The sequence below is a fragment of the Heterocephalus glaber genome, unplaced genomic scaffold (assembly GCF_053883595.1).
Source record: "Heterocephalus glaber isolate CG9 unplaced genomic scaffold, H.glaber_assembly_v1.0 deba00001428, whole genome shotgun sequence".
Classification (NCBI taxonomy): domain Eukaryota; kingdom Metazoa; phylum Chordata; class Mammalia; order Rodentia; family Bathyergidae; genus Heterocephalus; species Heterocephalus glaber.
In genome coordinates this window covers 30,833,073-30,853,907 of record NW_028258293.1, presented here as the reverse complement: position 1 = coordinate 30,853,907, position 20,835 = coordinate 30,833,073, and the positions used below count along the sequence as shown (strand labels likewise).

The window sequence follows — 20,835 nt, the reverse complement described above, 5'->3', positions numbered from 1 at the left end:
AGAAAGAGAATGCAGTCAGTTCAGATGCATTCCTCTCACTGTTTTTGCAAGCTCAGAGTACGAAGCTCTCTTATAGATAATCTCTGGAAGTAAGCTCTATTGCTTCTTCTAAGGGGAAGAGGACAATCACAGATATCTACCCATTAATTAGCTCTTGGGCTCATCAATAAATACAAAATCTGGTCAAACTAAAACCACAATATAAAATATTAAAACAGGAGTGCAGAAAAACCTAAGCAGCTTAAAATTATATACTGATGTAAACTCTTCAAAAAATGAAATTCATATATTAAAGAATTCAGAAAGAAGAGGAAAAAAAGAGGAAACACAGGCAGATAAAAGCCAACTCTCAATTATCCATGCTAATGGAGAGAGGAGGGAAAGGGAGAGGTCAAATAGATTAAAGAAAATAATATAATATCCACAAATATTTTGGCAAATACTAGTAAATTCTTCCACCAAATCTTTTCCAGGACAACTAACAAGTAGTAAAATTACTAATTAAAATTTTCACCTCCTCTCCCTTCCCACCCTCTGACTAGAGGTACTCCCAAGCAGCAAAATGGCTAAAGGGTGGGAAGTATTAGGAAGGGGAGGAGGGGAAGAGAAGGAAAAGCAAGGGGCATGGTTAATTCATAAATGGAATAATGTGCCCCTGAATAATTGAGAGCTTCAATCTGGAAATAAATACAAGAAAAAGCCTGAAATAATAATAACCTATTTGCATACCTGTAACTTGGTCTTTCACCCAAATATAAGGATAAATTCATTCTTTAAAGGGGAAAAAAGGAAAAGGAGACTAAATAAATGTTATCCTTTAAGTATGACACTGATGCATCAACTTACAAGTAGTTGCCCCACAATACTGTTCCAAAGCTTCTAAGGTACTAATTTTGTCTCTAAGTGCCTCTGAATGAAACCTACTGTGTACTATTAACTAGTACACAAATTTCCTATTACCAGTTCTCAAATTAGAATCTAGGCTCAGTTATCATTTTTAGAGAATCTCAATTCAAAAGTCCAGAGCAAATTAAAGAAGGAATACATTAATATTTGAATGTTTCAACCATGTTAGTCTGACAATTAAATACTGTACTAAAATGTTTAATGGAAATTTTCCAAATTTTTACAGTGCATACCTACCACTGAAGAATCTCAAAACTCTACGATAAACAGCTAAACTTTCAAACTATGATGTTATAAAGATAGCGCCCCATTTTATGTGTTAAGTAAAATGAGGGAGAGTGAAGAACACAAAGCTAACAGATCTTTGGGGTAAATGAAAATTCTGCCAATTGGTTTAAATACATAGTTTAAGTTATCACATTAGGGAAATGCATTGAATTTTTTCCTTTAGTTTTATTTCACATTAAAACAAAAATTAAAAATGAGTGAGTTTTTTACAAAATATTTCTATTATCTTATATCAACACTGTAAGAATAATTTCTGTTCCTTTCTATTCTTAGGAGGCACTGTCTCCATATATACTCAATGCTTGATCCCTGCCCCCAGTCCACCCTCCATCCCATCTGTCAAACAGTTGTAATGATCTCAAAACAATTTGATAAGAATCCTTTACCATTTTACTTTTTAAAGTAAATTAAGATATATTCATATGTCTTAAAAGTAGGAAATATGTTAGTGTTTTTTCTGAATCTCAAAATACATAAAATAATTAGAGCTAGATATAAAAAATGTATGCCTATTTATAAAGTAATATACATATCAAATACCATTACAAAGAACCCTTAAGGGACTTTCACTTTGAGGAGGCATACTATTTTGTTCCTGAACTTTACTTCAAGTAATTGAATCATCTGCTAAACTTTGGTGGTCTTCAGTTATACAGAAATTTCCTTGTAACAGGAGTTGATCTGAGTATTTTTAAGCTAACCTAACAAAATGCAGAAACCATAACCAATTGAATAAACAGTTATCACTATGGTTAAGATCCCTGAGTAGAGATATTGTTATTAAGATAAAAGACTCAGGAATCTACTACACAATAGGAAGACTGTTTCAAAACTATGTTATACTATGTCATAAAAATCAGGGGTGGTATGACTAATGGCTTACTTATGTGCAATTGTTGTTAACCGTTCATCGTTTACTGCTCTCCGAACTTCAGCACGGTGGCGTTCTGTTGAGATGCTATGAAAAAAAATAGCCATTATAGAACTCTGCCAAGCAGGCAGCTCTTTTCTATACTTTTATTAATGTTTAAGTCAACAGGCAGCGGGGCGGGGTAGAGGGGTGAGATTGCTTTGTGAAATGATATAGTAGGAGCCTAAAATCTTCAAATGTTTCAAAGTCTTAGAAAAGGATTCATACTGATTCTGTGTAACTGCAGAAAGAATTTGTTACAAATTAGAAATCACAGAAGACAAACATAGCCTGATATCAAGGCATTACTTCCAAATCTCAGAAATGTTAAGCCACAGACAAGATTAGCAGAACTTCCTCTTATCTAAATATGCAAACAGATGTTCAATGGCCTCCTAATCAGGACTGCTGAGAAGAGGATTTTGGCACTTAGAAGAAAGCCTTCTAGAAACCGTGGATTTAGCTTAGTGGTTCCGCCGCCTGCCTCTCAAGCAGAAGGACCCGAGTTCAATCCCCAGTACCTCCCCCCCCAAAAAAAGAAGAAGAAGGCCTTTCCTAAAGCTTAAGAGTCTATAATCTTATACCATAAAGAAATGAGAGTGGGCTGGGGATTTAGCTCAGTGGTTTCGCCACCTGCCTAGCAAACTCAAGGACCCGAGTTTGATCTCCAGTACCAAAAAAAAAAAAAAAAAATGAGAGTGAAAAGATAATCTATATCCTGTGGCTATATGTTATGAAACTTGACACCAGGGCTATGTGTCTTATATGTTATATTGTTACAGATGGTAAAAATATGCTTATATTGATCTTGTGCTTATATTAAACATATATAAAGTTAATACTAGACAATTTTTTAAAAGGGCTATACCCATTCTATTCACAAATAATAAAATGAATACCACTCTGCCAATTGTATTCTTTACTATTTAAGCTTAACCTATACCATGAATTGAAACATTTAAGGGGCTAAAAAGCAAAACTTATGAAAAACATACACAACAAAACAGTAAGACTGAGAATTTAGTTTAATTGCATCCCTACATTAATATTATTAAATAACAGGAAGTCTCTTCCATCTTTTCATTTAAAAAAGAACGGGACAAAATATCTTTAAATGTAAACAGCAAACAGAACAGAACATTTTCTGAGAAAGCTTAAAATGTTAGAATGAATGAAGAAAAGTGTTAAGGGCTATCTTGGCTTTCCTCACAATAGCCTGCCCTGCTTCCTCCAGGTGTACTTTTATCTTGCTTTTCCTCTTTTACACAGCTCAAGCTCACTCTCCAGAGCCAGTTTCTCCCTCATTCTTCACTTATTTTTTCAAATTAACTTTGAAAAAAAAAAAAGTATTAAGGAATTCCTTTCACTAGAATGTTTTTCATTGGATCCAAATGCCACTCTAGTGCAGCTGAAGAAGACTATGCTTAAGGCTACATAATCATTACCCAGATTACCCAGTTTTATGTTAAGGGTATCCTCCTTGCATCTCTTTCTTTTTTTTTTTGTACCAGGGATCGAACTCCAGTCCTTGAGTTTGCAAGGCAGGCGGCAGAACCACTAAGCTAAATCCCCAGCCTATCTCTCATTCCTCCAACAAATGCTAGATCTTCACATCCATTTGCTGACAGCTTTTCTTTCTTCCACTTCTGTCAAACATACCTCCCTTTCCTAGGTGAGCCAAAACTAAATCAGCCTCAAACCCATTCTGATGGGATTACAGAACAAAGGATAAATTGCACCATTTTCTGTAACAGAGTACATAAACAGGATAGGATCTCTAAACATGAACAATTTGAATACCTCTGTTCTTCAATTTAATCTGAGAGTGGAAAGTAATGAACCCCCTCAAAATGAAATTTCCAGTCACATCTCCCAAACTTTCATCATAATTTACCTAAGAACTTTTGAGAGTTCTCCAAGAAGATCTTTCTTTTCCTTGGTGAGATCCCCTTGTGCCCGAAGAGCAGTGATAACTCCAGCATATGCCTCCAATTCTAGAAGAAAAAAATTAATTTATCAAGATAGGCCTTCAATATTTTAATACTATGGGGCCAGGGATTTAGCTCAGTGGTTCCGCCGCCTGCCTCACAAGCAAAAGGTCCTGAGTTCGATCCCTGGTACCAAAAAAAAAAAAAATTTAATACTATGGCTATGCATAATTAAACTTCAGGACTAGAAACTTAAAATCAGTCAAATGCAAGGGTTTTTTTTAAGTCCTTTCAAAAATTTTATCTAAACAAAAGATTAAAATGTGGCTTTTACATTTGTATCATTTTGTTCTCTATTGCTTTACAGTTCTCATATATGTGATATGTTTAGGTAGAAAAACAGCAGATTTAGAACAGGAAATAGGCCCCCAAGTGATATAATAAGACTGATATGAGAAGTTTTTTAGTATTACTGAAAAGTACCTTCATTGATCAATCTTCAAAATAATTCCTTAGGCCTGCCTAAAAATTCAAATTATATTCCACCTCTCTTCTGGGTAGGTAAGAATACTGAGAGCACTGTGCAACATAGTTTCTAAGAGAAACCTAAAGTATAAGTAACTTTAAAAAGATACATAATAGGAAATAAGGAGCTAGATCTCTTGCAAATAGGAAGAGAATTAAGAGAGGGAGGGATGGGGGATAGAGGGGGGAGGGCAGAGAGGGAAAGGAGACAAAAAAGGAATTAAGCAAACATGTACTAATAAAAATTAAAAGAAAAATCTTTTCTTTTTTTTCTTCTTTTGGGGGAGGGTTTGAAACAGGATCTCACTATGTACTTCAGGCTAGCCTTGAAATCATGCCAATCCTCCTGCCTCAGCTTTAAAAGAAAAATCTTTTTAAAAAAATAAATAAAATAAAATGTCTATTTGCAAAGGCTACAAAAAAAATTCTGGCTCCATCACTGCTACTTACTAGTTGTGTGATCTTAGACAAGTCCTTTCTTTTTGTATAGATGTTTCCTTATCTAAAAAGAACATTGTAGGTACCTTCCAGATCTAAGGTTCTCTGTATCTACAAAACTATCATCAAAATGACTAATTAAAAAACATGAAATGTTCTTAAAGCATAATACATACATAATACATAATACATACAATAACACAGTGAATCTTAATACCAGACAGCTTTATTTCACTCTTTCCATAGACACAGCAATTACAAAATGAATCTGTCAGTCCCTGGTATTAGTTAAAATATAAAACTAAATCTTCAACAGCCCCCAGTGAAACATACATGCCAACCCATAGTAGCTTGTGTACTTCTCTCCCACAGACTGTAGGCCTAGCATGTGATCTGCTTTTAGCCAAAGGAATATTGGCAAATGCATGCAAACAGATGCTTGCTAAGAACTTGAACTTAGGGCCTTGCTCCCTTGGATACCAAGCTCCAAAACAGGCCAGAATGAAAGGCCATATGAAGAGGGGCCCAATAATCTCAGTTAAACTACCAATTGAACAGAGACACAAGAGAGATCTCAGACAATACCAACAACCCATAGGGCCAGGGATTTAGATCACTGGTTCCAGCACCTGCCTTGCAAGCACAAGGTCCCGAGTTCGATGCCCGGTACCAAAAAAAAAAAACAACCCATGGGATAGAAAGAAATGATAAAACAGATGCTTGAACCATTAATACTATGAAACAGGTATGTATCAACAAAATAGAATGGTGGGGAATAAATATCCAGACTATTGTTATCTTCACACTCAAGATGCTACAAGTATTTGCCACTTGCCAATGCCTGACATAAAACACAATAAATATAAGCCAAATGAACAGGTGCATGCCTGCAGACCAGGTATATACTAGTAATAGACTAGTGGTCTCATTCAGTTCATATTATTCACAATTCTGTCAAAAGGAAGCTTTATACAGAAGAATGGGCTGACTATATTAAATAGAAATGTCTGGTCCAAGTGAATTACCCAAAGTGGTACATCCTACATGCTCAACCTGTACTGGATAGTAGGTGGACATTTCATGGAATTTCTCCTGAAAGACAAGCTCTGCTGCTCTGGATAGTAAAGGAAATAATTCTAGGAGACATGATGGAAAATCTTAGTTTCAGGAAATATTATTTCAGCTTTTATCAGACCCAGAATAGAAATAGGTTCTAGGAATAATGAAGTAAGAATTAACTATACTCTAAATGTTTATTTATAGAATATTTTATTCAACAAATCAATACTGAGACCTATTACATACATACTAGATAGTGTATTAAGTCATCCCCTCATGGAGTTAAATGTAGAATACAGCTGTGTAATAAGTCATCAGAAAAGTATGATAAAGCTTACATACAGCGGTAAATGAACAGAGGAGAAACATATCATCTAGTCTGGAAACATAAGCTTTAATCAGAAAAAAAAAAACCTGTGCTCCAGGTAGGCAGCGGGAGGAATACAAATGTGGAAAAGGAATTAAAAGAGTAAAAGGACGGACAGTGTTCCATATGATTACAGAAACTTTCAGTAATAGTGACTACATCTGAGAATTTTACACTAAGGGAAGCAAAATGTCTGTATAGTTACTAACACAAATCAAACTACTCATAGAATACTATTACTACTACCACTACTACTACAGTACTACTACAAAGTATCACAGAAATACTTGTAGAAACACAAGTCAACCATTTTTATGGGTATCCTCAAACTGAGGATCAAACCAAGGGGCACTCTACCACTGAACTACATCCCAGCTCTACATTTTTTTTTTAATTTTGAGACAGAGCCTGCTTAGTTGCCCAGTCTCCCAAGTGCTGGGATTATAAGTATGTGCCACCATGCCCACCTTCTTAATATATCTTAAACTTGGTTGAATTTCTGGTATCATGTTTGGTGCCATTCCATTGTAGTGCTAACTCCAGTAACATATAAGTAAAACTAAGAAAACACACATGAACACCTCAGAAAACAAAAGATTTAGCTGGGCATGGTGCCACACACCTGTAATCCCAGCACTCCAGGAGACTGAGGCAGGAGGAATGCAACTTTGAGCCCAGCCTAAGCAACTCACGGAGACCCTGTCTCAAAAAGTAAAAAAGGCATGGGGTATAACTTAGTGTGAAGGACCTGTGTTCAATCCCCAGTACTGAAAGGAAGGAAGGAAGGAAGGAAGGAAATAAAAGTTTTGTCAAACCATTTTTATAAAACCCTCAACTCATTCCATTTAAACAAATCAGCCATTCAATTTACTATAGTACATAAACCCCACATTGGCTAAGGTTAAATAGTTGAGAGTGTCATAAAAACTGATCAAGGCCTATGTTTTGGTTTATATCTAGATATCCCCCAAAAGCCTCATGTGCTCATAGGGCTTTTGAAAGGTGATTGAATCATGGGAGCAACAGAGCTAAATGTGATGTTAGGAAGTGGGACCCAGTCAGAAAAGGCAAGTCACTGAGGGAATGACCTGAAAGGGTGTTATCTCCCTCCTCTGTTCCTCCCTTGTCTCTCTGCTTTCTGGCCACATGAGGTGAGCAGCTTTCCACAACTCAGACCCTTCCACCAAGCTGTGGATCACACAAGAACTGAAACTTCTAAAACAGGAGACAAAATAAACCTCTCCTCCTTTTAAGTTTCAGTGTCAGGTATTTTGTCCCAGTAAAAAGGAAAAGGAAGACTGCCTGTAATCTCTGCACTCTGAGAGGCTGAGGCAGAAAGATCTCAATTTCAAGCCCAGCCTGGGCAACTTAGTGACAGCAAGTCCCAGTCTCAAAAAGAGCTAAGTAAGGATGCAGCTCAGGACCAAGGCCTTGGGTTCAATGGGGGTGGAGGGGTGGGAGATTTGGACATGAAGTTAAAAGGCATTTCCCTATCAGTGGTATATTCAGTATATCATAAAGAAATTCTCTATCCCAATTTCTTTACAATTAAGTAAAAGTTGTTTAGCATTTTACATTAAGATGATTTATAATTATTTTTTAAATAACAAAGCTAATTCTTAAATACATTATCTTCTCTAAACTTAGGGCCTGGAGCTAGTATTTGAAGGCAATTCCAAGTTCATTGTTATGATAATGAGCCAACAGGTGGGAAGGAAGTCTTTGGGAAAATTACTATCGAGGTCTCAAAGTGTCATTGACAATGACATTACCATGTAGGATGGCTGTTTTCTTTTGTATAGAAGCAGCTCTCCAGCAACATTACTCACACAGCTCTTATTAAAATCAGAGATAAATTTATTATTATTTAGTTTTCATTTTTATTTGCATTTATTTCATGGTGAATTTTATTGCCATGCCCCAAGTTTTTATTCATCTGTGACACCTTTTTTTCAGTGCAGCATTCTCTTCTGGTTTAGGAACAGTTTGCTCCTTTTCAGGAAGTATCATCCCCAGGTAGCAGGGGGAAGCTCACATACGGGTTACTCTCACTCCAAGTTCTTTGAGTACCAGAGCACATCTTGGGTGGCTTGATCAACTTGATGTGCTCAATGAGAGAATGTATATCTAAACTCAAAAGTTTTGCATCGCTCTGCATTTTAAAGCATGTATAAAAATAATTCAGTATTCCTTTGGGGCCAAGAACCCTGTGTCCAGCCCCATTGTTTTGCCTGGGCATACCTACTAACTACCATTGTTAACAAAATGGTACATATGGCTTCTACAAAGTGATAACTTTCTGATATTTGTTGGCTTTTCAGATATGTAGAGCCGTGGGAGCTTCTGGAGTATTTTTTCTTTAAATGAGCACAAAGATATTAGTCTCTTGATTTGCATAATTTTGTGGGGTTTTCTGGGTTAAGCGAATACCAAACCATTTTCATACATCACCTCAGGCCACTTATGGGAAAAACTAGAGATAAATTTGGACTTAAAGGTTATCATTTTTATTTTTAAACATAATCTCTTGATTCAAAGCCCCTAAAACCCAGAAACCCCAATCCAATCTATTGTCTTTGTGATGTTCCTCTGCAATTAGTTCATTCAGCTATAAAATAAATGAGTCCAATTTTACAATTGACAGCAAGTTATATTAACTGCACAAGTGTCTATAAAACTATTTTTAAATTAGCATTTAAAGTCTATATATAAGGTTTAAAAAAAAAAAAAACCAGATGACTGATAGACACCTCCCACCAAAACAACTCTCCTCAACTTGCTAAAACAAGTGCTAAAGCCAGGTCCAGTGAGATATATATGCCTGTAATCCCAGCTACTTAGGAGGATCCCAAGTTTAAGCCGAGCCTGTGCAACTTAGTAAGACCTTGTCTCAAAATAAAAAATGAAAAAAGGACTGGGGATATAGCTCAAGAGTAGAGTATCCCTAGGTTCTATCCCCGATACTGCAAAAATAAGTAAACAATGCTAAGAAGTGCTTTGAAATCCTTATAGTGGACTGTGGGTAACTAAAAAAGGGCAAAAATTATTTGCAGGACAGAGTAGCCCTGATTCTATCTGATCTACATATAGGAATTACCAACAAAGATTTCCTTTGAAGCGTTCTTTTGCAGCTGCTTTAAATACTACAGTCAGAAGCCAGGCATCATGATAGCCCTTTTATCCAAATAATTCGTTCGTATTCACTGCTAAAACATTTACTGTTCATTTTCTAATTATTTTTGTATTTATTTCATCTATTTTGCTAACCTGAGGCTACAGTGGTAAATAAGAAAAGGTCCTCATAGTCTAAGATTGCATTTCTCTACCAAAGATCTTCATTTCAACCAAACAACATGGAAAATGATTTGAGAAACTCTCTCAATTTTCCTTGGAATGGCACATAACTAATACCACTCAGATGCAGGACAGAAGTTGGTTCATTACGTACAACAGATGCTTTTTTGCATTAGGGCTTAATTCTCATCCTAAAATGCTAGTGAAGAAAAGCTGCTTAAAGAAAAAGAAGCACTAAGTGGTAAATTATAAGCAAAAAATGTATTTTATTACTAATAATAAAATATAATTTGGGGACATAGTTATACCTTGTTTTGGGGTTTTTTTGGTACCAGAGACTGAACAGATACCTTATGCTTGCTAGGCAGGCGCAGCACCACTGAGCTAATTCGCCGGTGCTAGGTACGGCTTGTATTAACTTAGAATTCAGAAGTACATAACATATAATTCATAAAAGTGAAACCAAAAACCATTCATTCAAATACTGACTCCATGACTTTGGTGTCAGCATTACCTTAGGTTCTAAACTTCATCTTTAAAATGGAGGCAAATAAATAAATAAATAAATACCAGCCTATCTTTTAGGTTTGAGTGAGGACTAAGTAAGATGTTGAACATATGGGACTCAAAATAGCCAAATAACTGTCAATGAGTTACTACTTGTATTATGATAATTCATGCTATCTGCTATGTACAAATCACTACAACAGGCACTGGGAAAACAACAATGAAGATGGCAACTATATCTCCAAAGAATTTCTAATATAGCATAATATATGACATTCATGCAAACAACCATACCCTAAACAGAAAGGGAAAAATATCAAAGACAAAAAATATTAAAAATTAAAATCATACCCAATTTTCGAAGAATCCTTTTGCATTCATCCCTGCTGAGATCCAAAAGGGTTGGCCACACAACAGGCATTGCTGCTTCTGTCTGGTAGCCCCAAAGAGCTTGTCCTCCCTACCAGAAGAAAAAAACAACCAATTCACCGAAGTACTTCCAAAAAGCCACTCACCTGGAGATCCATCCACAGGCTAAGAAGTGAAACCAACAAGATACTTCACGATCATTTTTCATCACCACTTTCCAACTTCTGACAAAGAATTAAACCACCATTTGAGAGCTTACTGTTCTAGCCAGTAACAGAGGAAAGAGCACAGGCTTTAGATTGAAACACCTCTAAGTTCTAGATGCAGCTTTTCAACTTAATAGCAGTATGAGTCCGGCTAAACTAGCCATTCTCAAACTGTTTTACACATCTATTAAGACCGAGATATTACCGTCAAGTTTGTTACATGTATTAATGAACAATACATGCCAAGTGTTTTCATAGTGACTGGCATGGGCTAGAGATTTAGCTCAGTGGTTCCATCGCCTGCCTCAACAAGCGCCGAGTCCCGAGTTCCATTCCCGGTACCAAAAAAAAAGTAGACATAGTGACTAGCAAGCAACTTAATAAATACAAGTTACTACCTATGTAAACTTGGAAAAGTGACTTGACTTCGGTCAGCTTCCTCACTTATAAAGTTTCTAGCACATTACTTGGGTTAATGGAACTCAATAATAAAGAAAGCTCCCGTCAAGTCTTAACAATGAAACATGAATTTAGACCTGGTAGTCATTAAACTACCATTTACCAAAAGTTTAAATGCCAAGAACTTACTTCGTATTGGGAACTGCCTTAGTCTAGAGGATAAAAAAGAGCTCAGGGATTATACAATACCTGCTTTGCATACAGCAGACCCTCGGCAAATATCTGTTAAAATGGATAAATGAATAGTTGGCGGGAGAAAGCAAAATGAATGAATGAGTGAACTCACTGGCTAGCCTAAGAGTCACTGAACCGAAATAACTGCTATATCCCGTTCCAGGCGCTGGGCTGCTAACTTCAACTCTACTCCCGGAATTCAACCCCCCTCCCCCTACTTCCCACAGTCCTCTCAGTTCAGAACCAAATCGGTGCGAACAGGACTGCGCGCCCCAGCTGGCAAGATGACATAAAGAAGAGAGGTGGGGAGAAGGAAGAGGGGCAGAGCCAAAGAAATCCGCTCCCTCCACAAGCCAGTCCCCGCCTCCCGACAGGATCTCGGAGGCGGCTGGCGACCGCCCGAATCTAGTACCACGTCACGGCATCCCGATGCATCCCGGCCAGCGGACCCTACCGCAGGGCTGTCTCGCAACAGAATAGCTGTCGGGACTGGTTTGGGGGACCAGGATCTCGTGGAATCCTTCCCCCGCCCAAGTGTCAAGGAGACAAGCCCGCCCCGCCCCCTCTCCTAACACGCACTCGCCCGCAGCACAAGAGCGACCAGCCCAGGCTCCTCGCCCGCACCTCTCAGCGCCGATCCCAACGCCAAGCCCGCGACCCAAGCCCCCCCGGCCGGCAGCCGGTGTCAGGGGCTCCCGGCCGGCATCTGCGCCTCGTTCCCTCCCCAGCCGAAGACAACGGAGAAGAGTAGGTGCGCGGACAGCCAGTCGGACAGCCGGGACTCACCGGGAGGCTCTCATAGCTGGACCCCCGGCATCCCAGCACCAGGCCCGCCAGAGTCCCCCTCAGTCCACCTCCGGGAGCCCCACGATACCGTTAGGAAACAACGAAGGATGGGGCTAGGCGCCCCAAACTAGGCTCCAAATGCCTGGCCTGGGGCTCCTCTGCGCTGGGTGTCTGCCAGCTCTTCCCAGGACCCTGTCTGAGAGTCACCCACCTGCCCGGCCTTTCGGGGCTCATCTAAAAGGCTCCTCCGCCAAGACTAGGGGACACCAGGAATAGGGTTTGTTTGCTGTGCCTCAGAAGGGGCAAGATGGCGACAGGTACCAAAGCGCAGGCGCAGGCGCGCGTTGCCAGTTGGGAGGTGTAGTTCGCCTTTCCCGCCTTTCGAAGAACGGACACCGAAAGGTTTCCATTCATCCTGTCCTTTTCCTCCGCTTTTCGAAAGGAAAGGGCCGGTATCGCATAAGGATGCTAGGAGTTGTAGTCCAACGCAAACCCGTCGTCTTTCACTTTAGGTTTGCTGTCGCATGCGCAAGGAAAGCTGGGATTGTAGTTCCTTTGGTTTCTCCAGCATACCCTCTAGTCTCTTGGCTTCGCGCGCCTCTCCTATGCTGCCGAATCCCAACCAATCGGCGGTGCTCTCTGCTACGAGTGGCGTCACACGTAGCGGCCAAAATGGCGCCGGTAGTTGGAGTTTGGGTTTTGCGGCGACCTTTGCTCCGGAGAGGTGAGGGAAAGTAGGAGCCCCGCTTCGTACTGAAGGGCAGTTGAGGCTTACGATCTGATTCCTTAGAGTTCTAGCGGCCATAATCAGCGGCTTGCAGCCACTCAAACGACAACTCGAAGAGAATCCACACCACGAGAATTGACAATGGAGTTAGTTGCCCGTACCGGACCTCGGGTTACGGAGTTTCAAGTGGAGAAAGGGAACCTGTGCGTTCTTGACTTAGGGTTCTCTCTCATATGTAAAGTGCGAATGATAGTGCTATATCTGCCAAAGCCAAGAGGAAGGGATTTTTTTTGAGGCCCAACGACGTGGTAGGTTTACCCTTAGCCTTTGTTGTTATTTAATCACACAATGTTGTGGAGGTCTTGTCGCTCCATTCTTACACGTGAGAAAAGGGGGTCCAATATATTGTTGCTCGCAGCCATAAGATTCAAAGCCAGTTAATACTGTTGAAGAGTCCATTAAATTTTGTTTGTCCTCCCTCCAAATTTTGTACTTTTATTAGTAATTCTCAAGCCAAAGGAGGTTTTGATGTACATTCTGCTATTACCAGACGTAGTTTCCTTCTTGAAAGAGGACTGGAGCATGCCTGAGGCCTTGGTTTTTTATCCCCCAGCACCTGAAAAGAAAAATATCTCTCTGTTAAGGAATAATATACCCTATGGAGATGTTACAGTACATAACGTAGATAAGTTATTTATAAATTGGGCACCAGCATATAAACCAGTGATATTGTTAATGTTCGTGTATGGAGCTGTAGGTTAAGAGAACAATTTTATTTAAATTTCCTGCCTTTCCTTCCTGATATTCCAGTGCATCCTGTTTTGAAGCCAGTTGCTTAAGACCTTGATAAAATAGCAAATGAAATCTTAATAGAAGACTTTGTAATAGCATCCATTCTTTGATTTGAGCTTTGCACTATCCGTGAGTCATGTATAATTAAGGTCCCCATACTATGAAAAACACAGATGTTCAGTAACTCACCCTTTTTCATACAGCTAGGAATTGATAGCTGGATTATATAACCCCAAGTCTTCTGACCTCCAAGTGTCCTTTACAAGGAATGTCAAAAATGACAAGTAATAGAGTAGAAATGAAAAGGCAAGGACTTATAAAAACTGACCCCTACCATAAGAAGTATGAATTACCATGATTAATCTTGTGTTTACTAGGTGCCAAGTACTGTTCTAAGCATTTCACATAATAACTCAGTCCTTAAAACAACTTTATGAGGTAGAAACTATAGTCCCTAATTACCAGCAAGGCAACTGAGGCATAGGAAGTTCAATAGCTTGCCTAAGGTCACACATAAGTAAATGGTAAGGCCAGGATCTGAATTTAAGCAGTTTGGCTTCAGAGTCTATACTATAGATCAGTGGTTCTCAAACTAATGTCCTGTAGGAACCACTTGAGGATCCTGTTAAAATCCAAATTCTGATTGTGTATGTCTGGGATAGGCCTTAGATCCAGTATTTCTAATAAGCTCTCAAGTGATGGTGGTACTTTCCTCCTAACCCATATTTTTTTTGCAGCCAGGAACTACCTTCCCTATGATGCCTCTGACTGCTTCATAACCCCAAATGTTTCTAATACAACATTCTCTTCCTTATGCATTAGACTCAAACTACCCTCATGAACCATATCCTGCCCCTACTATTCCCTCTCTGCTCCTATGCCTCATATTGAACACCTTGTCACAGAGCTCAAAACATTGAATTGCTGTAGTCATTTGTTTGAAAATTCCTGACTAGACTTATGCTTAGCACATAGTAGTAGCTAACACTTACTATCCAGCGCTTTCACTGTTCCAAATGCAGTTGCATACATTGGTTTAATCCCTACAATAATCTTATATTAGCCCCATTTTAGGAATGAAGAAACTAAGGCAGAGAAAAACAGCTTGCCCAAGATAACAGGCTAAGTACCAAAACCTTGATTTCAAATGAATGCACTTTGGCTCCAGGAAATGTGAGATAAACGAGAGTCACCCTACACTTAATTTCCAAAGGAGAAAAGCTACGATTTATTATCCTACTAGACATGAATGGTTATAACTGCCTCTAGTCTGGGAAAATATATGGGAGTATAATGCCAGTCTAAATGTTACTCCTCTACTAACTAAGCACTGTAGCTATTTTTCTTCAGCATGCCTATCATCTACCATTCTTACATTGTGTTGCTATATTGGAAAAGTAGAGCTCATCATCATCATGAAAGGATCTGTTAAACTATCATATTACATAGGCAAATTGAAATGGGTAAGACCTTAGGGATTCATTTCTACATTAATAAAACCTATGGATCTGAAGAAGTCAAATGATTTATCCAAAATCATATGGAAATTTCATACCAGAACTGGGTTGCAGGAACCAGCCCACAAGCTCAAACCTGACCAAAGGGTGATGAGGATAAAAAATAAAGAGACACAGAATCAGGTTAAAATGTAGAGGGCCAGGGGGCTCTTATCTCCCTTCAACAGAGAACCTTGAGTGACTGGCACACTTAGGCTTTATTCACTCAGACATGGTTACAAGCAATTACAGTTACAGAGGATTCGTCCGTCTCCCACCTTCCACGGTACTTGTCCAGGTAAACAACAGGATCTCAGCTGTTCTTACTTTTCCCTGCATCATGTCAATACGCTTGGCTCACTGAGGGAGCCAGTTAGGCCTCAGTCATCCTATCTGGTCTCCCACACTGCGGTTGGATCTTTTGATTGCTATTTTTTCTGCTATACCACACTGTCTAGTTTCTTACCTTTAGGAAGTTTATTACTACCCTGATATACCTAATGTATGTATTAAAAATGGAACTAGCCAGACCAAAACATATGTAAGTAGAATATTAAATAGTAGGTCAAGATAAGATCTGAGGCAAGAACAATGGGATAAGAGTATTTAAAGTGAGGGGGAGTATTTTGAGGGGGATTAATGATAATATGCCTTTTACCATAATAAAATTTTTTAAATATTCACTGGATATTTAAAAAAAGATAAGTAGATTTGGAGACTAGAAAAGAAAAAGGGAAAGTAAATTGGAGATGACTAATTACACACCTAGGCACAAAGGAGTATCAGAAATACTTTAGAACAATCTAGAATGGCTTTAGAAAAAAGGTGGAGAGGGTCATGGATTTAGCTCAGTGGTTCTGGCACCTGCCTAGCAAGTGCCTGGAACCAAAAAAAAAAAAAAAAAAGGTGAAAGATCTAGCCACTGTTTTGTCAACAGCTTCCTCCCCTTCCACTGATTTCTGTAATTTCTGCTTACCAAATAGCTGGCTTTATTGTATCAGTGAATGATAGGGCCTTAACACCTCTGCGATGGGCCATTGTACAAACTTCTTTCTTCCAGAAGAACCTCTTTTCACCCTTTGCCTGATAAACCCACCATACTGGCCACTGTGTCAAAATGAGTTGTCAGAGCTGATCGTACCAGTTCCCTTAAATTTTCCATTGGCTCCCAATTGCCAGCAGAATAAAATACCAACTGTTTTGCAAGCAAACCTGTGCTAGTTACAAATCTAACTTCCCTAGAGCACTGCTGCTATCTCTTTATCTTATCTAAAGTGTGGCATTTTTAAAAATTTCACTGCTTCCCTTGATGTCCCCTTGAGAGTTCTTTTTCCTCTTCTACCCTTCATATCTCAAGTCAGAAGTAAAAATTGTCATTCTGCTAATGTCACTACAACTACCATACCAACTACTGCACTGAGGCTCTGACATTAAGCCATACAAACTCCATTTTGTCACTCTTAGGAAGAAGATTTTTTTTTTTCTTTTTTTTTGGTACCGGGGATCAAACTCTGGTCCTTGCACTTTCGAGGCAAGTGGCAGAACCACTGATCTAAATCCCCAGCCCTAGGGAGATTTTTAATAGTCTGCTGTCATGAGTTTAATTTGCCCCATTGCTCTGCCCTTGCACTCACCAATGTAAAAACCTTTTTCACTGCTGCTGTTCAACCACCCATTTCTGCGCTTTATTCTCCTGACGTGGTCTACTGAAATCAGTAGCCAAGGCATCCCAGATTTGAAACAAAATTTTCTCTTATTCCATATGTCTAACTCCTTTCCCTTCCCCAAACCTGCTCTTCTACTTTAATAACATCTATGGGCGGGGCCGGGGATTTAGCTCTGGTTTTGCCGCGCGCTGCGCAAGCGGAAGGATCCGAGTTCGATCCCCGGTACCAAAAAAAGAAAAAAAACAAAAACTGGGCCGGGGATTTAGCTCAGTGGTTTCACTGCCTGTTGTGCAAGCACAAGGACCCGAGTTCGATCCCCAGTACCAAAAAATAATAATAATAATAATAATAACATCTATAGGCTTATAGGTTCCCAATTTTCCAAGTCCGTTCCTCTTCATTGAATTTATTTTCTTCTTGTTCTACCCTGGACCCCACAGTCATTTATTTCCAACTCAGTCTTAGCACATACTTTTCCATTCAACCATCTCTGTCCTTCCACATCAACCCTAAAACAGTCCTCATGCTTGGATATTTTCTCTCTTACATCCCTTCCCATGTTGATACAAGCATTAGTTAGCTATTAGTACAAAATAAGTTATCCCAAACTTTAGTGGCTTAAAACAACGTGAGTTTATTTAAAGTTTCATACAGTTTTTACACTTTCTGTTGAAATTTAAAATGGCTTAGCTTATTAATTTTTGCTAAAGGACTCTGAAGAGTTTGCAGACATCTGAAACCTGATGGGCTGGAGGATCAGTTTCCAAGATAGCTCACTCTCATGGTTAGCAAGTTAGTAAGGCAAATGGTGTCAGCTTCTCACTGAGTGCACCTCCCTATAGGGCTAAGCATCATCAGGATGTGATAACCTGGCTTGCTCCAGAGCAAGTGATAAGAGAGCAGTATAAAAGCTATAATGTTAGAGAGAATCAAACTTTATAGATATGTACATAAATGTATATAACATCATTTGAAGGGGAATTTGTACAAAGCAAAAAACTACAACAGGGCTGGGGATTTAGCTCAGTGGTTCCACTGCCTGCCTCACAAGCACAAGGTCCCAAGTTCCATCCCTGGTACCAAAGAAGAAAAAAGAAACTACAACTTGATGGGAGTAAGTTGAAATAATATTAAATAGCATTTATTGAAGATTCATAAAAAGAACACCTTATATCCATCATCTCATTTAAACTTTACAATGTTCCCATGATACAGTAATTACTGCTTCATTTTAAGATGAGGGAACCAATGCCTATAGAAAAAAAAATAGTTTGTCCAAAGTCAAATATCTCCAGAAGACACTTTTCAAGAACACACATACTAGGAATTCTGGCTATCCATAGTTGCAAAACAAACTATTGCCATGGCTTAAATTATTTATTTTGCTCACAGGTCTCCAATTGGCCTTGGGTTTAGTGGGAGTAATTTATCTCTACTCTTTGACATCATCCAATAAAGTCTAAAGGTTAAGTGAGGTCTGGCATCATCAAAGGGTTTATTTATTCATATGATCAGCAGTTAATATTGGCTGTTGCCTGGAATCTGATGCTTTGTCAGTTGCAAATTGTTATATGGATCTCCGTGTGATGTAGGGTTCTTACAGCAGATGGCTAGACTCTAAGGCAAGTGACCAGAGAGAAAAACAAGAAAAAATTATCATTTTTATGATGAAACTCTGGAAGTAGTGTAGCATTATTTCCAGCATACTCTTGATCAGAAAGCCTACCTAAATTCAAGGAAAAGGGAAACAGATTCAGTCTCTTGATAAATTTGGTAGAATTTTAAAAGACCATATGGGACCAGAAATTATTGCAACTATTTTGAAAAAATATCAACTACCACAGTCAACAACAGTTCAAATCCCTCCCACAAGCAAAGCATTCCTTCATCAAGACACCCCTTTCCCGAGGCTCTTCCATTATGCCAACAGGTTTGGGACTCAGGTCTTGGATTTGATCAGTTGAATTAGACCCAGGTATATGTGAGGTTCTTCTGGTGGGCTCTCTCAATTTGAAGAGTAAGGAACTAAAGACACAAATTATCTCTTCCAACATGCAAACGTGAGACAGGCATAGAAGAGCTCTGTAGAGCTTGTTCAAAAGAGGCACAACAGTCTCACTGGGCCATAACAATTCTGATGCTGTTTCTTTGATTAGGGCTCTATCTTATGGTGTAGACATGATTCTCTGCATCTCTTAACTGTACCTTCAGGACTTTCTAAGTTCTGCTTTCTGAATCATTCTTCCTTTTCCATTAAAAAAAAATGGCTACTGTTTGAGACCATCACAAAGGGCTTTATACCACAAGTGCCTCATATGATCAGGTTTTTACTAGGCAGAGAAGTGAGGGGAGGATGTCAGGGACCTCAAAGCAGAGGAATAGGAGAAGCAAAGGCATGGAGACATAAAAGGACATATACAATAGTGACCTCAAAAGGAAAATTGAGGGATGTTAGACTCTTAGTCCTTAACTAGGAATACTTATCAGAACAACTGGAAGAAGGCTGAGCATGGTAGTCCCAGCACTAAGGAGGCTGAGGCAGGAGGATTACTGTGAGTTCCAGGCCTGTCAGGGCTACATAGTGAGACCCTGTTTCAAAAAAACCCAAAAAAACTGGAAGATCTAGCAAATGTCAGAGGGCTATGATGCACACTCTTCGACAAAAACTTCAGATGACTGCTTAGATGGTGTCTGTAGCCTAATAGTTTCTAGGTCTGCAATTTCCACAGTACCTCCTGAGAGAGCACCAGACTTAATAATACGAGTGATTGCCGTTTAATCCATGTTGGAACCCAAGTGGCAAAAACCTGGTGCTCTGGATGGTGATTTGACACTGATTAATGACTTATTAGAAAGCCAAAGAGAATTGCAAGTGAGAATAGAAATAAAGACTAACACATTGAGTTTTCCCCTAGTTCATTTTGGAAAAAGAAAAACAACCATTTTTCTTAGGTTCACCCAAGTGTTAAGATGCCTCAGGTGAGGAGGTGATGATAATCAGTAATTATCCAAGGTGAGATCCAAGCTATTTCATAAAGATGGAAATAATAACCCTGTCAGAAATGGAAATCAGCTATTATGGGGGACAGGGCTATATATCCAAACATAATATCCAACTTGTCTTCACCTCAGAGAGTTTCCAGCTGTTTATGACGTTCTGCTGTAGTATGCCAGAGATGATACACATTTTTTTAAAACTCTGCTCCAGCCAGCTGAATGAAGGGCTTGGAGCCATATTTACTCTCAAGAAGTGTTGAGCACTTCTGAAGTCTGCAGAGAAATGGTAGAAAGTGTCCATTTTCCTTGTCAGTCCCAATTAAGATCTTTCCATCACAACCCTGGAGTTGATCATTATTTTCTAAGTGGGTTAGTGTAAGATCAGGTCAGGTCTCTCTTGGGTTGAAAGGACACTTGATGAGATGCTATAGGTTTTTAACATCACTTCAAGGCCAGCATTTCAAATCCAAGTCTTGCTAAAGGCAGAGGTAATAAAGGAATATACACTTATGGAGAGCTCAGGGAGTATATATGTTGAGAAATGATTGCAGGAAGGAAATGATCCAAATAATTCTGTATGAGTATGTGCACATGAATGCATGCATACACACACATTCACACACATCCTGCATTGAAGTATACAAGGCAATCAATCAGTGGTGAGAACAGTTATCTCTTCAGATTATAATTAGATTAGAGATATCTTGAGAGCAAAGACTGGAGCTTTTGAGCTCTGAATCCCCAGTAGTGTCGAATTAATGAATAGTGTGTTGAATACTAGAAGGCAGTGGTATGGGCCTGTGGCAATGTTTTCCCACAGTCACACCACCCTGCCTAAGGTTCCCCAAACAGGTCTCTCACCTTTGTGCCCTACCCTGTGGCTGTACCCTTCCCATTCTTCCTCTACCTAGAATACCTTTGCCCCATCCCTTCTTCCACT

At 39.1% G+C, this 20,835-nt stretch overlaps 1 protein-coding gene across 12 annotated transcripts in view; it reads right to left on the bottom strand.

Moving 5' to 3' along the window:
* The window catches only part of Emsy (EMSY transcriptional repressor, BRCA2 interacting), a 114,403-nt gene that overhangs the window by 75,420 nt on the left and 18,148 nt on the right, over nt 1–20,835 (bottom strand). For 7 of the 12 annotated variants that reach the window (XM_004863204.4, XM_087211967.1, XM_004863207.4 and 4 more), the window contains exons 2-6: nt 12,428–13,559; nt 10,574–10,682; nt 3,999–4,098; nt 2,078–2,152; nt 730–771 (exon numbers count right to left, since the gene is read on the bottom strand). In XM_004863204.4, coding sequence (XP_004863261.1) covers nt 730–771; nt 2,078–2,152; nt 3,999–4,098; nt 10,574–10,643 — 287 coding nt within the window. In that variant the 5' untranslated portion in view covers nt 10,644–10,682; nt 12,428–13,559. The other 5 variants (XM_013064981.3, XM_004863208.4, XM_087211969.1 and 2 more) reach the window with 3 other exon arrangements.